This window comes from Mesoplodon densirostris, chromosome 15, assembly GCF_025265405.1.
Source record: "Mesoplodon densirostris isolate mMesDen1 chromosome 15, mMesDen1 primary haplotype, whole genome shotgun sequence".
In the NCBI taxonomy this organism is placed as follows: domain Eukaryota; kingdom Metazoa; phylum Chordata; class Mammalia; order Artiodactyla; family Ziphiidae; genus Mesoplodon; species Mesoplodon densirostris.
The window spans coordinates 89,809,483-89,822,499 of NC_082675.1; the positions used below are offsets into that span (position 1 = coordinate 89,809,483).

Here is a 13,017-nt window from a genome sequence, read left to right on the forward strand (position 1 = left end):
CGTTGTTAAGGGAGCTGTGTGAACTGGCAGAGACCAGGGCGCCACCACCTCCCCCCGCCTGGCCCTGCTGGCACAGGGCGGTCACTGTCCCCGGGGGCCTGAGGGAGCAGCCCCGGTCTCACGGGGGCCAGAACTGTCCCCCAAGGAGGAGACGCTGGCCCAGCCTTTCCCTGGGGTCCCCTGAGGTGAACGAGGATGAGACTGGTCCTTTACTCTGCCCTGGACCCCCCACTCCGACTCCACTCACAAGGCCACACTGGATCCGCGAGCAGTTTATTGAATTAAAGCCACCCTGACAGAATCACCAGTGCTCCCACACAAAGCATGTAGGTCACCCCTGCAACTGGTAATGTTCTAATTTGGAGGCAATGACTGCTACAGACATCTCCTTTCATTTTTAAAAAATAAACGTTTTCAAAGCATCTTGCAGGCCAGAGAACTAAGCAGAATCCTCAAACATTCAGGAGTTTTTGAGGAAAACTCAGGAGGAGGAAACGGCTCCGCACGCCTTCCACTGGCCACGGCAGATGCTGCAGCTTTGGCACCAGCCCCAGGACCGTGGACATTACAGAGCCACCCCTCTGCCTGGGGGAAGGGAAAGCGCCTGCGGGAGCCGTGTGGAAGCATCTAAACACTTGCCCTGCAGGGCCCGGAGTTGGAGCAGGGCCGCTGGGCACGGCTCGGCTGAGATGCTCGTGTAAACTGAAGGGGACCAATGTCAGACCAGCAGCCCCACCACCACCACCAGGCACAGCGGATGCGGAGGGCTGCACAGGAAGAGGCGGGCGGCAGGGATGCCCTGCACAGCATGGGGGACACCTGCCTTGCTGTCCCCTGCCCTGACCCGCAGGCATCTCCAGGCCTGGAAGACGGACACATAAGGCCGTATCTGCAAGCACACGATTCCCAGAGGAAAGGGATGCCTGTGCGGTAGCCCTCTGTGGGGATGGGCAGTGGGTCTGCCCGGCCCCAGGCCCGGGCCCTCGCCCTTCCCAGGCAGCCCCGGGGGCTGCTGCACCTGCCATGCCCCAGCACCCACAGAGAACCCAGGCCCCGCTCCTAACACCCCGGGACTCACACTGGCCGGAGCCTGGCTGGAGACGGTGGGTCCACAGCAGCCTGCCCAGGAGGGACCAGCAGAGCAGCAAGGCCACTGGGGGCCCTGGAAAGGTACCCACCTAGGGTTTCACAACCAGAGCCCTGTGATGCTTTGGTACCTCATCCCCCCGTGTCCCGGACCCGACCCTGCCGTGAGTCACCCCCAGCCAGTCTGAGGCTGCGGGCTCCGTGGGCTGGGACCTGGGCTCTCCTGCTGCCGTTTGTCACTCCTGCCCCCTGTGTCGCCCATCTTGGGGCTCCCCAGCCCAGCTGCAGGCCCCCTCAGCCCCATCAGCCATGTCAAGGCCACGGGGGCTGAGATGTGGAGGTTTCCTGAGGTCCTCGGTCCTGCAGGGCCCAGGGTGGCCTCCTCCTGGTATGTGAACATGACCCAGGCTCCAGCCAGCAGTATTTTGAGCCAAAGTGGGAGAGACCTGCTTTTCTGTCACCTTGAGAACAGCAGGCGCCCAGCCTGAGGGGAAAACCTGCTCACACAAGTCCTAGATAACAGAGCACAGTGTCGGCACCCAGGCCCCCATCACCCCCCGAGAGCCACAGAAGCTGAGCAAGATCCCAATGGGTGGGACCCTGTCTTGGGGCCGCAGCACCCACCTGCCCCACTCGGGGAGGACAGGTGGCAGGGCCGGAGCCCACGGCCCGTGGTCCTGCATCCTCATCTTCCCGGCTGCCTCAGAGGGCCTTGGCGCTGGCGGGGTGCGCCGCGTGGGGGGCCGGCTTTAGAGGGCGGCGGGTGAACACATAGGCCTGCCCCAGGATGGCCAGGTCCACCAGCACCTGCAGCAGCCCGCACACTGAGAACTGCAGGGGCGCGCCGTTCAGCAGGAAGTAGGCCGTCTTGAAGGTGTCGCCACTCGTCCACATGAGGACCATCTTGATGCTGTGGAGACATAAACGGTGGTCAGGGGTCACAGACCATGGATCAGGGGTCACAACCCCGGGGTCGGGGGACATAATCCAGGGGTCGGGGCCAAAATCTAGGGGTCAGGGGACATAACCCAGTGGTCAGGGGTCATAATCCAGGGGCCAGGGGACATAGCCCAGGGGTCAGGGGACATGCCAGGCCTCGGCCCACCCTCCCATCCCTCCTGTCCTGTCCATGAAGCCACCGCGTGCATGGCCGCAGAGACAGGAAGGCCCTTCGGCAGGAGCAGCCACAGCTCTCCAGAGCAGGGGAGGGGCCGGCACAGGGGCCGAGCCCACACGGCCTCACAAACGTTCCATCCTTCCTGGCTGCAGGCACATCAGGTGTGTGTCCCTCGGGCGACATGCTGTGGCCTCAGACGGGAGAGGGAAGACCGCCACCTCCTCACACCACGTTCCACAGGCTGACCCTGCAGCACGAGAACTGGCCTGGGAGGGGCAGCCCTCTGCCTCACACACCTGCACCCAGGGGTGCTGAGCAGGAAACCAGAGGCTGCCGGGGGAAGCAGGGTGATGCGGGCTTCTCCCGGCAATCCCCCCCCACCGGCCAGGCCCCTCACTCAAAAGACAGCCTGAGGGCGATTCCAATCCTGGTCGTCGGTGCCACTCCCAAAGTCTCAGATTGGTCCGTGTGGCACAGAGTGGCCCCGTGTCATCTGTCGCTCACGTCTGCACACACCTCTCCACACACAGCATCTAACATCTGGCTTGCCAGGTAACGGGCATCAGCACCCTCATGTTTTCCTGCATCAAGTGTTTAAATCAGACCCACTTCCACAGCAGGCGCACACTCCATGGCTCACTAAACCAGACTGTGGTTTGAGGCGGGGGGCTGCCTGCCACGGGGAGGAGGCGAGGACCCTCAGGGACAGGATGACACCAGGCTGGGAGCCATCTGTGCTACAGGCAGGACGGGCACTTTGTGCCCCTGAGGTGGCCCCGGTTCACCCCAGAGCTGGGAGGCCTCCGACCCCAGGTCAGCTCTTATCAGTAAAACCAGGCAAGGGGCCCATGGCCCAGTGCAGGGATGTCCATGTCCCCTCCTCTGCCCACCGGGGTGTCAGCCCGACCGTGCAGAACCGGGACAGGAAGTGGACAGCTCGCCTGACCTGGACCCACAGCGTCTGGAGGCTTCCATGATCCTTAATCAGGAGAATGACTCGGGGCTCGGGGAGGCCCAGAAGGCTGGTTCCCGTCGACCCTGCAGCCGGCCCAGCTGTCTGAACAGCCCAGTGCGTCTCACTTGGCTTGTTGTGTTGACTCACATGGCGTTTAAAGATTTTTGTTTTTAATTAGCTGATAACTAACTCTGCATTTAAAAACCCAGGTTATTATATATCATCAGTCCTTTTTCTCTGGCTTTCAACATTTATTTGACTTTGGTTTTTAGCAGTTTGTGATGTAATGCATGTTTGGGACTTGCTGAATATCTTAAATCTGTACGTTGATCTTGCATCAAATTTGGGAAGTCTTCAGCCATTATTTCTCCAGCATTCTTTTCTGCACCACTCTTCCCCTCTCCTGTGGTCTCAGGTGACACGAATGTTAGATTTCATGGTGCTGTCCCTGAGTCTATTCTCTTTTTTTCCCCCGATTTTTTTTCTGTTGTTCAGAATGGATGACTTTTACTGATCTTCAAGTTCATTAATTCATCCTCTGTCATCACCATTCTACTACTGAACTACTGAAGTGTAGTTTTTATTTAGCTACTGTATTTTTCAATTTAAAAATTTCTAGTTGGCTTTTCTTACAGCTTTTATTTCTCTCCTGAGATGGTCTATCTTTGCATTGATTTAAAGAGTGTCTGCTGTTGCTCTTTAGAGCATAGTTATACTAGTGCCTTTAAAATCTGATAATTCTGGTATCTGTGTCACCTTAGTTGACTGTTTTTCGATTCTTTGTTGTCTGTTGATTGTCTTTTGAGAATTGCTGAGATTTTCCTACTCTTCACGGTAATTTTGGTTTATATCCTAGACGTTTTTAACATTACGTAAGGAGACTCTGTCTTGCTTCAATCCTGTGGAGAATGTCGTTTTTTATGTTCTACCAGGGAACCGACATGGTTAAGTTCAAGCTGCAAGTTCTGGCTGGTTTTCAGGGGCTACGGCTCAATTTCAGTTCAGTTTTCAAAACCACTGCGGCGCTATTGGTATCTGCACCGTGTGGGCAGCCCTCGGTGGCCAGGCTGGGACTTGGGTGGTGGTCTGCCCCGCGGGTCCTGCAGGAGGGCCCTTCCTGCTCCTCAGACCAGGCAGAGCGGCTTCTCTCGGAGCTTTCTACCCAGCACACCGCTCTGGACTTGGGGCTGTGCTGGAGTCCAGGCTGGCAGATGTGAAAAAACAAAACGTCTCATGTCATTCACACTTCCTCCCGCAATCCGTCTGCTCCAGCACCCAGAGCTGCTCCATCCATCCTGTCCAGATCTGTAGCTGCACCCAAGGGGAAAGACGGGCCCTTCATGGAGAAGATCTGAGATTAGTAGCATCCCATCACTGGCCACCCTGTGCCCCGTCCCGAGTTTTGCTGGCCTTTGCTGACTGGTCCCTGTGGACACTTGACCTAGTAGACCCTGGACAGTGGCTGAGTAGCAGCAGGGAGAATGCCTCGTTGCTGTCGTCTCTTCTACGTGGCACCTGTTGCCGCAAAGTTGTGCCTCTCTCTCCGTCTGAATTCTGTCCTGCTCTGGTGCACCAACTCGGAATTTTAGAGTGAACTAGTGGTGTGACAAATGGCCTATAGGTGACTCTGCATCACGGCCCAGGGACACAGGGGATGGGACAGGGGCCGCCCACAGCGGTATCTGGAAAGAGCAGCAGGTGGGAGCACAGGGGCTGCCCAGCAGCGGCTTGGGTCAACCTGCACACGGAGAACCCCGGGGGGGTTGCAGAGGCTGGGCGGGAGGGAGATGCACGTGACGCGGTGGAGGAACGCACCAGTGACAGCTGTAGCGGGAGTGGTGTGCGGCGGGGGACCGGGCAGCAGTGTGGCTGGGTGGCACCAGGAGGCTGCGGGCACCTGGGCAGACCGGAGCCAAGAGCCACCCATCTGAGCTACGGAGATGCCCGGCCTGCCAGCAAGGCTGCTCACAGCTTTCCACAGCTCGGAGCACCTCCACTTCAAAGGAAAACCCACACCCACAGAGCAAGCATTTCAAGGAGAAGCTCCGACAAGCAACCGCTATTTCTCAAAAGGCCATGAAGACAGGAAGAGAACCAACGAGTCATAAATGAGTCTAGTTCCATTTTACAGAATTAAGAGCTGAGGCACAGTCTCCCCCAGAGATACCCAAATTTAATAGGAGACCCAACGACCCTCCCTCCAAAAACAAACAACACGGAGTGGCCTGTGCGGCCCCTTTTATGGAGGAGAGGTCGGGTGGCTCGCCCAAGGGCACACAGCGAGTGCCTCGCACTGTGGGAAGGGCTGCGGAGGGGACGGCAGAAGGCACAGCTGGAGCCTGTCCGAGGCTGGTGTCCCTCTGGGCCCTGAAGGCACAGGTGCACCTTCACCCCGCAAGTGGAGACATGAGGTCATTGCAGAGAGCTGGGCCCTGCCTGACGCACACAACATTTTTAGCTGCCTAGGCGCCTCCCCGGGCCTGGCCCCCAGTCGGCTGTCGCCCCGGGGGCAGGAATCCGACAGGCTCCACCACCAGCCCCACCTGTCGAGGGCCCGGGGCAAATACTAATCAAGCTGCTCCCGGCCCGTCTGATCAGAAGACCAGTGCCAGCCTGAGCGATGTGAGCCTCGTGCAGTGCGCTCTGGACATACAAGTTCGTGCCTCGCACCCTCTGGTCACCCCAGACCCTGCGGTGCCCTGTGGACGTGTGCCGAGCCCAGGCCCATTCTCCCCACACGGGTGTTAGGTCATCCTTTACCCTCAACAGCTATCGGGCGGGGCGAGCCCCGAGGCTTGGCTACCACCGGCCAGCAGGCCAGGGACATCCTCGTGGACACCACGTCCAGAACTCGCCGGCTGCGCACGGCTGGGTCTTCAGGAAGACCCCTCCTCGACAGAGGGCTCAGCTGGCCCAGGGCTCCGATGATGCCGGGGGCACAGGGCTCTCAGGACCTTGCAGAAGCCGGTCTGGGTGGGAGGGGAGATTGTCCCCAGGCTGCATTCCTCCAGCTCAGGGGGCGCCTGGAAGCTGGATTCCTTTTTCTAGGTCCCTCCTCACACTGGTGCCCACCCCAGCTGCTGCCTGAAGTGCCTGGCCCTCCCCGCCCTCCTGCTATTTTAATCCGGGCCCCCGTTACCTCATTCTTGGCTCCAGCATTTTTCCTCCCAAAGTGAGCAGGCAGATGACTATTCCTAAAATACCTCTCACCTCATCCTTGCCCCATCCGGCCGTCCAGAAAGCCTCCGCCTGGCCAGTGCCCACGAGGTGAGAGCCTCACCCCTGCACCTACCCCGGCCCCGCCAGCAGCCCACACACCTCCCCGGCTGCGCCTCAGTCCCACCTCCCGGCCCAGGCCACACCTACCCTCCTGTCCGCCTATCCAAAGCTCCCCGAAATTCAAACCCTACCCAGAACACATCCCACAGGAGTAGGTCTTTGTGACCGTGGGTCACAAGAAACAGTGGTTTTGGGGTGTGACATCCAAAGCATAGCAATTTTTTAAAAAGATACACTGGACTTCATCAAAGTCAAATCTTTTGTGCGGCAATGTGAAAAGACAGCATACAATGGGAGAAGATATTTGCAAATCATATATCTGGTAAGAACAGTTAAAGATCTCTACAACTCAATAATGAAAGACAAATAACCAAATTTTTAAATGGGCAAAGAATCTGGATAGACCTTTCTCTAAAGAAGACGCACAAATGGCCAATAATCACAAGAAAAGGTGTTTGATGTCATTAGTCACCAGAGAAATGGAAATCAAAGCCCCAGGAGATCCCAATTCACACCCACGAGGATGGCTACAATCAAGAGGTCAGGTAACAAGCGTTGGTGAGGGTGTGGAAAAGCCAGAACCCCCGAACAGCCCTGGTGGGAACGGAAAATGGTGCAGCCACCAACTCAGCAATTCCACTGCTAGGTGTATTCCAAGACAAAGGAAAACATATGTCCACACAGAAACTGGTACACAAATGTTCACAGAAGCACTGTTCACAACAGCCAAAAAGATGTCGAACCCAAACGTCTACCAGCTGAAGAAGAACTAAGCACAACCTGATCTGTCCGTACGCTGAGATATTATTCAACCTGAGAAACGGTGGACACTGACACATCGTACGTAGACGGACCTTGGGAACATTATGCAGAGCGAAAGCAGCGAAGGACCTCGTGTCGTCTGATTCCATTTACGTGACGTGCCCAGAGCAGACAGAGCCGCAGAGGCAGAAAGCAGACCAGTGGTTGCCCAGGCCTGGCAGCGAGGGTGGGGGACGTGGGGAGCACTAATGGGGATGAGACTGCTTTCTGGGGGACGAAAATGTCCTAAAATCAGGTTGTGGTCATGGCTGCACAGCTCTGTGAAAGTCCTAAAATCCACTGAATTGCGTACTTTAAATGGCGATGGTGTGATAGGTTACAATCTCAATGAAGTTATTATTTTTTTAAAGTTCCAGGGCTTTTGCTGAGTTCTAATTCCAGCCCTCCTCGTCCATCGACTGGACCCTGGGTGTGGCGTGTGCGCACATGTGCAGGGGTGTGTGGCGTGTGCGCGTGTGTACTGTGGCGGAGAAGCGTGTGTGGGAGCCCACACGTGCACTGTTACCACATGCGTCGTGCGTGGCATTCTCCTCTCACAGCATTGGGGGCTTGTTACGTGTCAAGGACGATAGAGGAAGATGCGTGGGGGGCTGAGGAGTGACGTACGCGCAGCCCCCGGCAGAGACGCCGCCCTGGTACCCGAGCAGCCAAGGCTCCAGGCGCCGCGCTCCAGGTTCAAGGGCAACGCTGGAGGCGGAGCAGGTGGACACTTCCCGGACGCTGCCTGTCAAGGCAGGAAGTGTCCCCGCTGGGATGAGGCAGCGGGCTGGGGCGGCCCCAGCTGCTGCTGCAACTCAGCATCCCCACCACACCACGGCGGCCACGGGAGACACACACACACACGCACATGCACGCGCACGCGCCCTCCTCTTGCGACCCCTGCTCGTCCCCGGGCTTCCCGCCTGCCCCTCCCTGTCCTCGATCGTAACCGGTTCCCCCGCTGGTTTTCCCCACAGCTGGCCTCCTCTTCCCGTCCCACCCGCCCCCAGGCTCTCCAGTAATTACTTGTTGGGGAACGTCTTCCGATCCGGCAGAACGCGGAGGAAGGAGGAGGGAACTTCTGCACTAATTAGTAACATGATTTCAAAAGCTGCATCACTTTCTATTACTGGTTCAGAAGCAACAGTCACTTAACATTTTGTAAAGGGAAATCATCAAGTATCTCTTGCATTTCCTCCAAGAAATGTACGTGTGTGAAAATGAGTGTGTGCATGTGTGCATGTTTGAGAATCTGCGTTTGTTCAAGTGTGTGCATGTGAGCGTGTGCACACGTGTGCGTGTGAGTTGCGTGTGAGTGTGCACACACCTGTGTGCGTGGGCTCACACCCTCTAAACGCGTCCACGGGTAGACCTTCCAGCAGGTCCGCAGGAGACGACGTTGGCCTCAGATAGGACCTCACAGCCCCTTCCCTCCTTACACTTCCTGACGGTCTTCTGCCTGAAGCAAGTTGAGGCTCAGTGTCCCGCAGCAGATCTGTGGTGGCCTTGACCACAGGGCTTTGAGAATCCCAAATCCCAGCGGGTCCAGGGCTTCTCCATCATAGAGAAGGTCAGGGGATGAAGCAGCCCTCCCGGCGGGCTCCCTGGATGGATGCCTGAGGATGCTGGGTCAGGCCACGCAGAGCGGCTGCTGGGAAGTGGGGACGAGGGGCAGAGGCAGCCCTGAGACCAAGTCCTGAGTCCAGGCCTGGGTGCAGGAGAGGGAGGAAGGCCTCTGGTCCTCTGTTTGGGACGGGAGCAGCCAACCTCAGGAGGCTCCTGTGTCCACGCCGAGGGGGGCTGACCACGCAGCCGGCCGGGGTGTCCCGTGTCAGGGCAAGTTCTGGTCTGAACCTGGGCTGAACCGAAACAAAACTGTAACCAGGCTCCAGCCCTGCACTCACTCTCTCTCTCAGCACTTGGTCTGTGCTCACCGCTAAGAAAAAGGGTGTTGGCCCTTTACACACAGAGCAAGGTCACCTCTCTGTTAACTCCAGCTGAGCAGAGAACCTGTGACCCTCCCATCACCTCCGGTCACCTGCAGGGCACACCACCCCACACCACGTGCAGAGGGCAGGACCTCGGCTCAGGGCCCAGCTGGCCCCCAGCGGCCTGGCCCTGCAGACCCACCCACGGAGCCCTGCCAGGGCATCCTGCAGCTCAGTGGACACGACAGCAACACTGAACAGGCCCCTAACCTAATTACACCTCCACCCAGAGCCCGCCTCTGGGCGGCAGGGGCCACGATTAGGTTAGTCTTCTTAACGAGGATGAGTGGCTCTTGAGAGGACCCTGCACTCCAAACTGATTGAATTAGCGGCGTGTGTGTGTGTGTGTGTGTGTGTGTGTGTGTGTGTGTGTGTGTGTGTGTGTGTGTGTGTGTGTGTGTGTGTGTGTGTGTGTGTGTGTGTGTGTGTGTGTGTGTGTGTGTGTGTGTGTGTGTGTCCGTGACAGAGACTGGCCCCCCTCCGCCAGCTCCGGGCCCTGCTCGGGCCCTGCCGGTTGGCATGGAGCAGGTCTTCGTCCCGGCGCGGCCGGGCCTTCTCACCAGACCTGCTTACGGCAGTGACTGCAGTGTCCTTCCCTTCCCTTCCGCCTTTGCCTCCTGTCTCCTTTACCCAGTGCCAGGCAGGCGGGTGGGCTGTGCGGGGGAGGGGCACTGGGGGAGAGGGGCTGCGGTCACCGAAGGCTGACGACCACACACATCCTTTACGCCCTAAAGTCAGAATCTCAGGAGCGTGTGCACCACCCGGCCCTCACACAGGGCTTCCTCTTTTCAGGTCAAACGCCCCAGGTACCAGGGCCTTCTGCGCATCCTGTCACTCCCGAGGTCACCCTGAGACAGGAAGTGGGACGGCCACGCCCATGGCTGCGCTTCTACAGAGCAGCACAGACCTCCATGGTCCGGCCTGGCGTCTTTCCAACACTGCCTTTGCTGGATGGGTCACTGCGGCCCCACCAGGGACACAATTCCCACTGGGGCCTTCTGCAGCTTTTGCTGTTGTGCACAAATTCTCCAAGAATTAGCCCGATCAGCTAGGTACCCACACTGGTAAATCTTCCACATTCATGCCTGCTTCCCCGAGTGTTCTCCTATTTCCCGAAAGTGATTTAGAGAATCAACTATTTTAGTCCTTCATGAGTTCATTCAATAAATATTTACTGAACTGAACTGCTGTAATTTTCCAAGCATGTTGTCAGATGTTGGGGAAAGAAAGAAACGGGATACAGTCCTTGCCTTCAAGGCTGTCAGTCAAGGAGATGAGCTGTGGGCCAATGAAAACATCAGCGCATCCCTGTCAGATGGCAAAGATGTTTCTGGAGAAACATGGAGACAGTGGTCAAATAAAGGGGGGTTTAGGAGGTCAGCCTAAAAGACAGCTGCAGTCATGTGTCCCGTACCCAAGCTAAGAGTATCGCACACAAAAACAAAGGGTTAGTTAAAACCAGGTGTGACACAAACTTCAGCTTCTTGGAAGACAGAATCGTCTCCCTGTTCCTCCCCTATACACCCTGGACATTACACAGAAACACAAGACTCTCAAAGGTGGGGAGAAGGCCACAGGAATCCCAGACTTGGAGCTGAAGAAGCAGGAAATGCCAGAAGGCCCCAAGAACAGGCTGCTCTCTGTGCAAAAGACCAGGAGGGGTGCAGCCTGGCACAACAGGCAACTTTTAGCCAACAACTGCCCTACTCCAGACAAAACAGAAAAAAAGGCAGCGCCACCACCACCCGTGATAGCAGAGGAGGGTGGAAATCCTAGACTTTTACTCCTGCCAGGCGTCCCAATCCTACCGCCAGGGTAGTGTCAAGAAAGCCAGCTAAAACCAAAGGTCTAAGTAAGACCCAGAGTCTTATAAATAACATGGAAATGTCCAGGTTTAAACTGGAAATCATCTGTCATATCAAGAACCAGGAAGATCTCAAACAGAATTAAAAAAAGACAGTGTTTAGATGCCAAAACTGTGCGAAAAAGCAAAGATTTTCAAACAGCCACTTTAAAACTGCTTCAATGAGCAATTATGAATATGCTTGAAACAAATGAAAAAAGAGAGTCTCAGCAAACAAAAAGCTTCACAAAAGAAACAAATATGTAAAGAAGAACCAAATGTAAGTTTTACTGTATTGAAAAATACAATAACGAAAAGGAAACAGTCAGTAAATGGGCTCTCAGAGCACAGTGGCTGGAACACTGGAAAGAACCAGTGAATCATAACAAAAAAAGAAATGATCTTAACAACAAAAGAATCATAGCAAATGACCTAACATTCCACATCATCAGAGTCCTAGAGAAGAGGGGTAAAGGGCAGGACTGAAAAAGGACTCAAAGACATAACAGCTGAAAACTTCCCCAAATTAGCAGGAAATATAACCCTAGGGATTCAAGAAGCTGAGTGAATCCCAAACAGGTCAGATCCACACCAAGACACACATCACAGTCAAACTTCTGAAAACTAAAGACAAAAAAAAAAAAAAAAATCTCAAAAGCAGCTAGAGCAAAGTAACACCTTACTTATAGGGGAAAACAAAAATCACAGTGGGTTTCTCATCAGAAGCCACAGAGGCCAGAAGGAAGTGGCACATTTTTCAAGGGCTAAAAGAAATGAACTATCAACCTAGAATTCTATATTGGCAAAAATATCCTTCAGAGATGAAAGGGATATCAAGACATTCTCAGGTGAAGGAAAAGTAAAAAATCTGCCACCACCTGAAATACCCTTAAAGGCTAGTTACAGGAGTTTCTCAAAAGAGGAAAAAAAAAAAAACGAAAACAAGAAAAGAAGGTATCTTGGAATAGCAGGAAGGAAGAAAGAATATCATAAGCAAAAATAAGGGTAAACACAATAGACATTCCTATTCCTCTTCAGTTTTGTGCATTATGTTGATTGAAGCAAAAATTATTATCTGATGTGGTTCTAAATATGAATAGAGGAGATATTTAAGAAAATTACAAGTGGAGGGAAACATCACACGTATAAAATATACATTAAAAACATCACAAAGGGAGGCAGAGTGTCTACACTTCACTAAAGAAATGTACACAAGAGAGACCCACTCACAAACACTACAGATAAATACTCACTAAACAACAACTCCCCACTCTGCCCTCTTCCCAGCCCCTGGCAACCACCGTTCCACTTTCTGTCTGTGAATCTGATGACCCTAAGTCCCTCATATAAGTGGAACCATACAGTATTTGTCCTTTTGTGACTGGCTTATTTCACTGAGCATCATGTCCTCAAGATTCCATGAAGTAACCTGTGTCAGAATTTCCTTCCTGTTAAGACTGAATAATATTCCATTGTAGGAACAGACCACATTTTGTTTATCTATTCATCCACTGATGTACACTTGGGTTGCTTCCATGTTTTATCTGTTATGAATAATGCTGTTATGTTATGAACATGGGTGTACAATATCTCTTCAAGACCCTGCTTTCAATTCTCTTGGTCATATGCCCAGAAGTAGAATTGCTGGGTCACATTGTAATTCTATTTTTAATATTTTGAGGAAATGCCATATTGCTTTCCACAGCAGCTGTACCGTTTTGCATTCCCACCAACAGAAAACAAGAATTCCAGTTTTTGCACATCCTTACCAACACTTGCTGTTCTGTTTTTCTGACAGTCACCATCCAAACGGGTGAGAGGTGGCATCTCACCGTAGTTTTCATTGTACAGGTCTTCCACCTCCTTGGTTAAGTTAATTCCTAAGCATTTTATGCTTTTTGATGTTCTCATAAATGGAACTGTGCCTGAGGGAGGCAGGGAGTGCCTG

The 13,017-nt window shown here is 54.4% G+C and overlaps 1 protein-coding gene across 3 annotated transcripts in view; it reads right to left on the bottom strand.

Annotated features, from left to right (window-relative positions):
- Positions 1-256: 256 nt before the first annotated feature.
- Positions 257-13,017, bottom strand: part of SLC66A2 (solute carrier family 66 member 2) — a 48,655-nt gene continuing 35,894 nt past the window's right edge. For 2 of the 3 annotated variants that reach the window (XM_060119443.1, XM_060119442.1), the window contains one exon: positions 257-1,996. In XM_060119443.1, coding sequence (XP_059975426.1) covers positions 1,789-1,996 — 208 coding nt within the window. In that variant the 3' untranslated portion in view covers positions 257-1,788. The remainder of the gene's footprint in view (positions 1,997-13,017) is intronic. The other variant, XM_060119444.1, reaches the window with a different exon arrangement.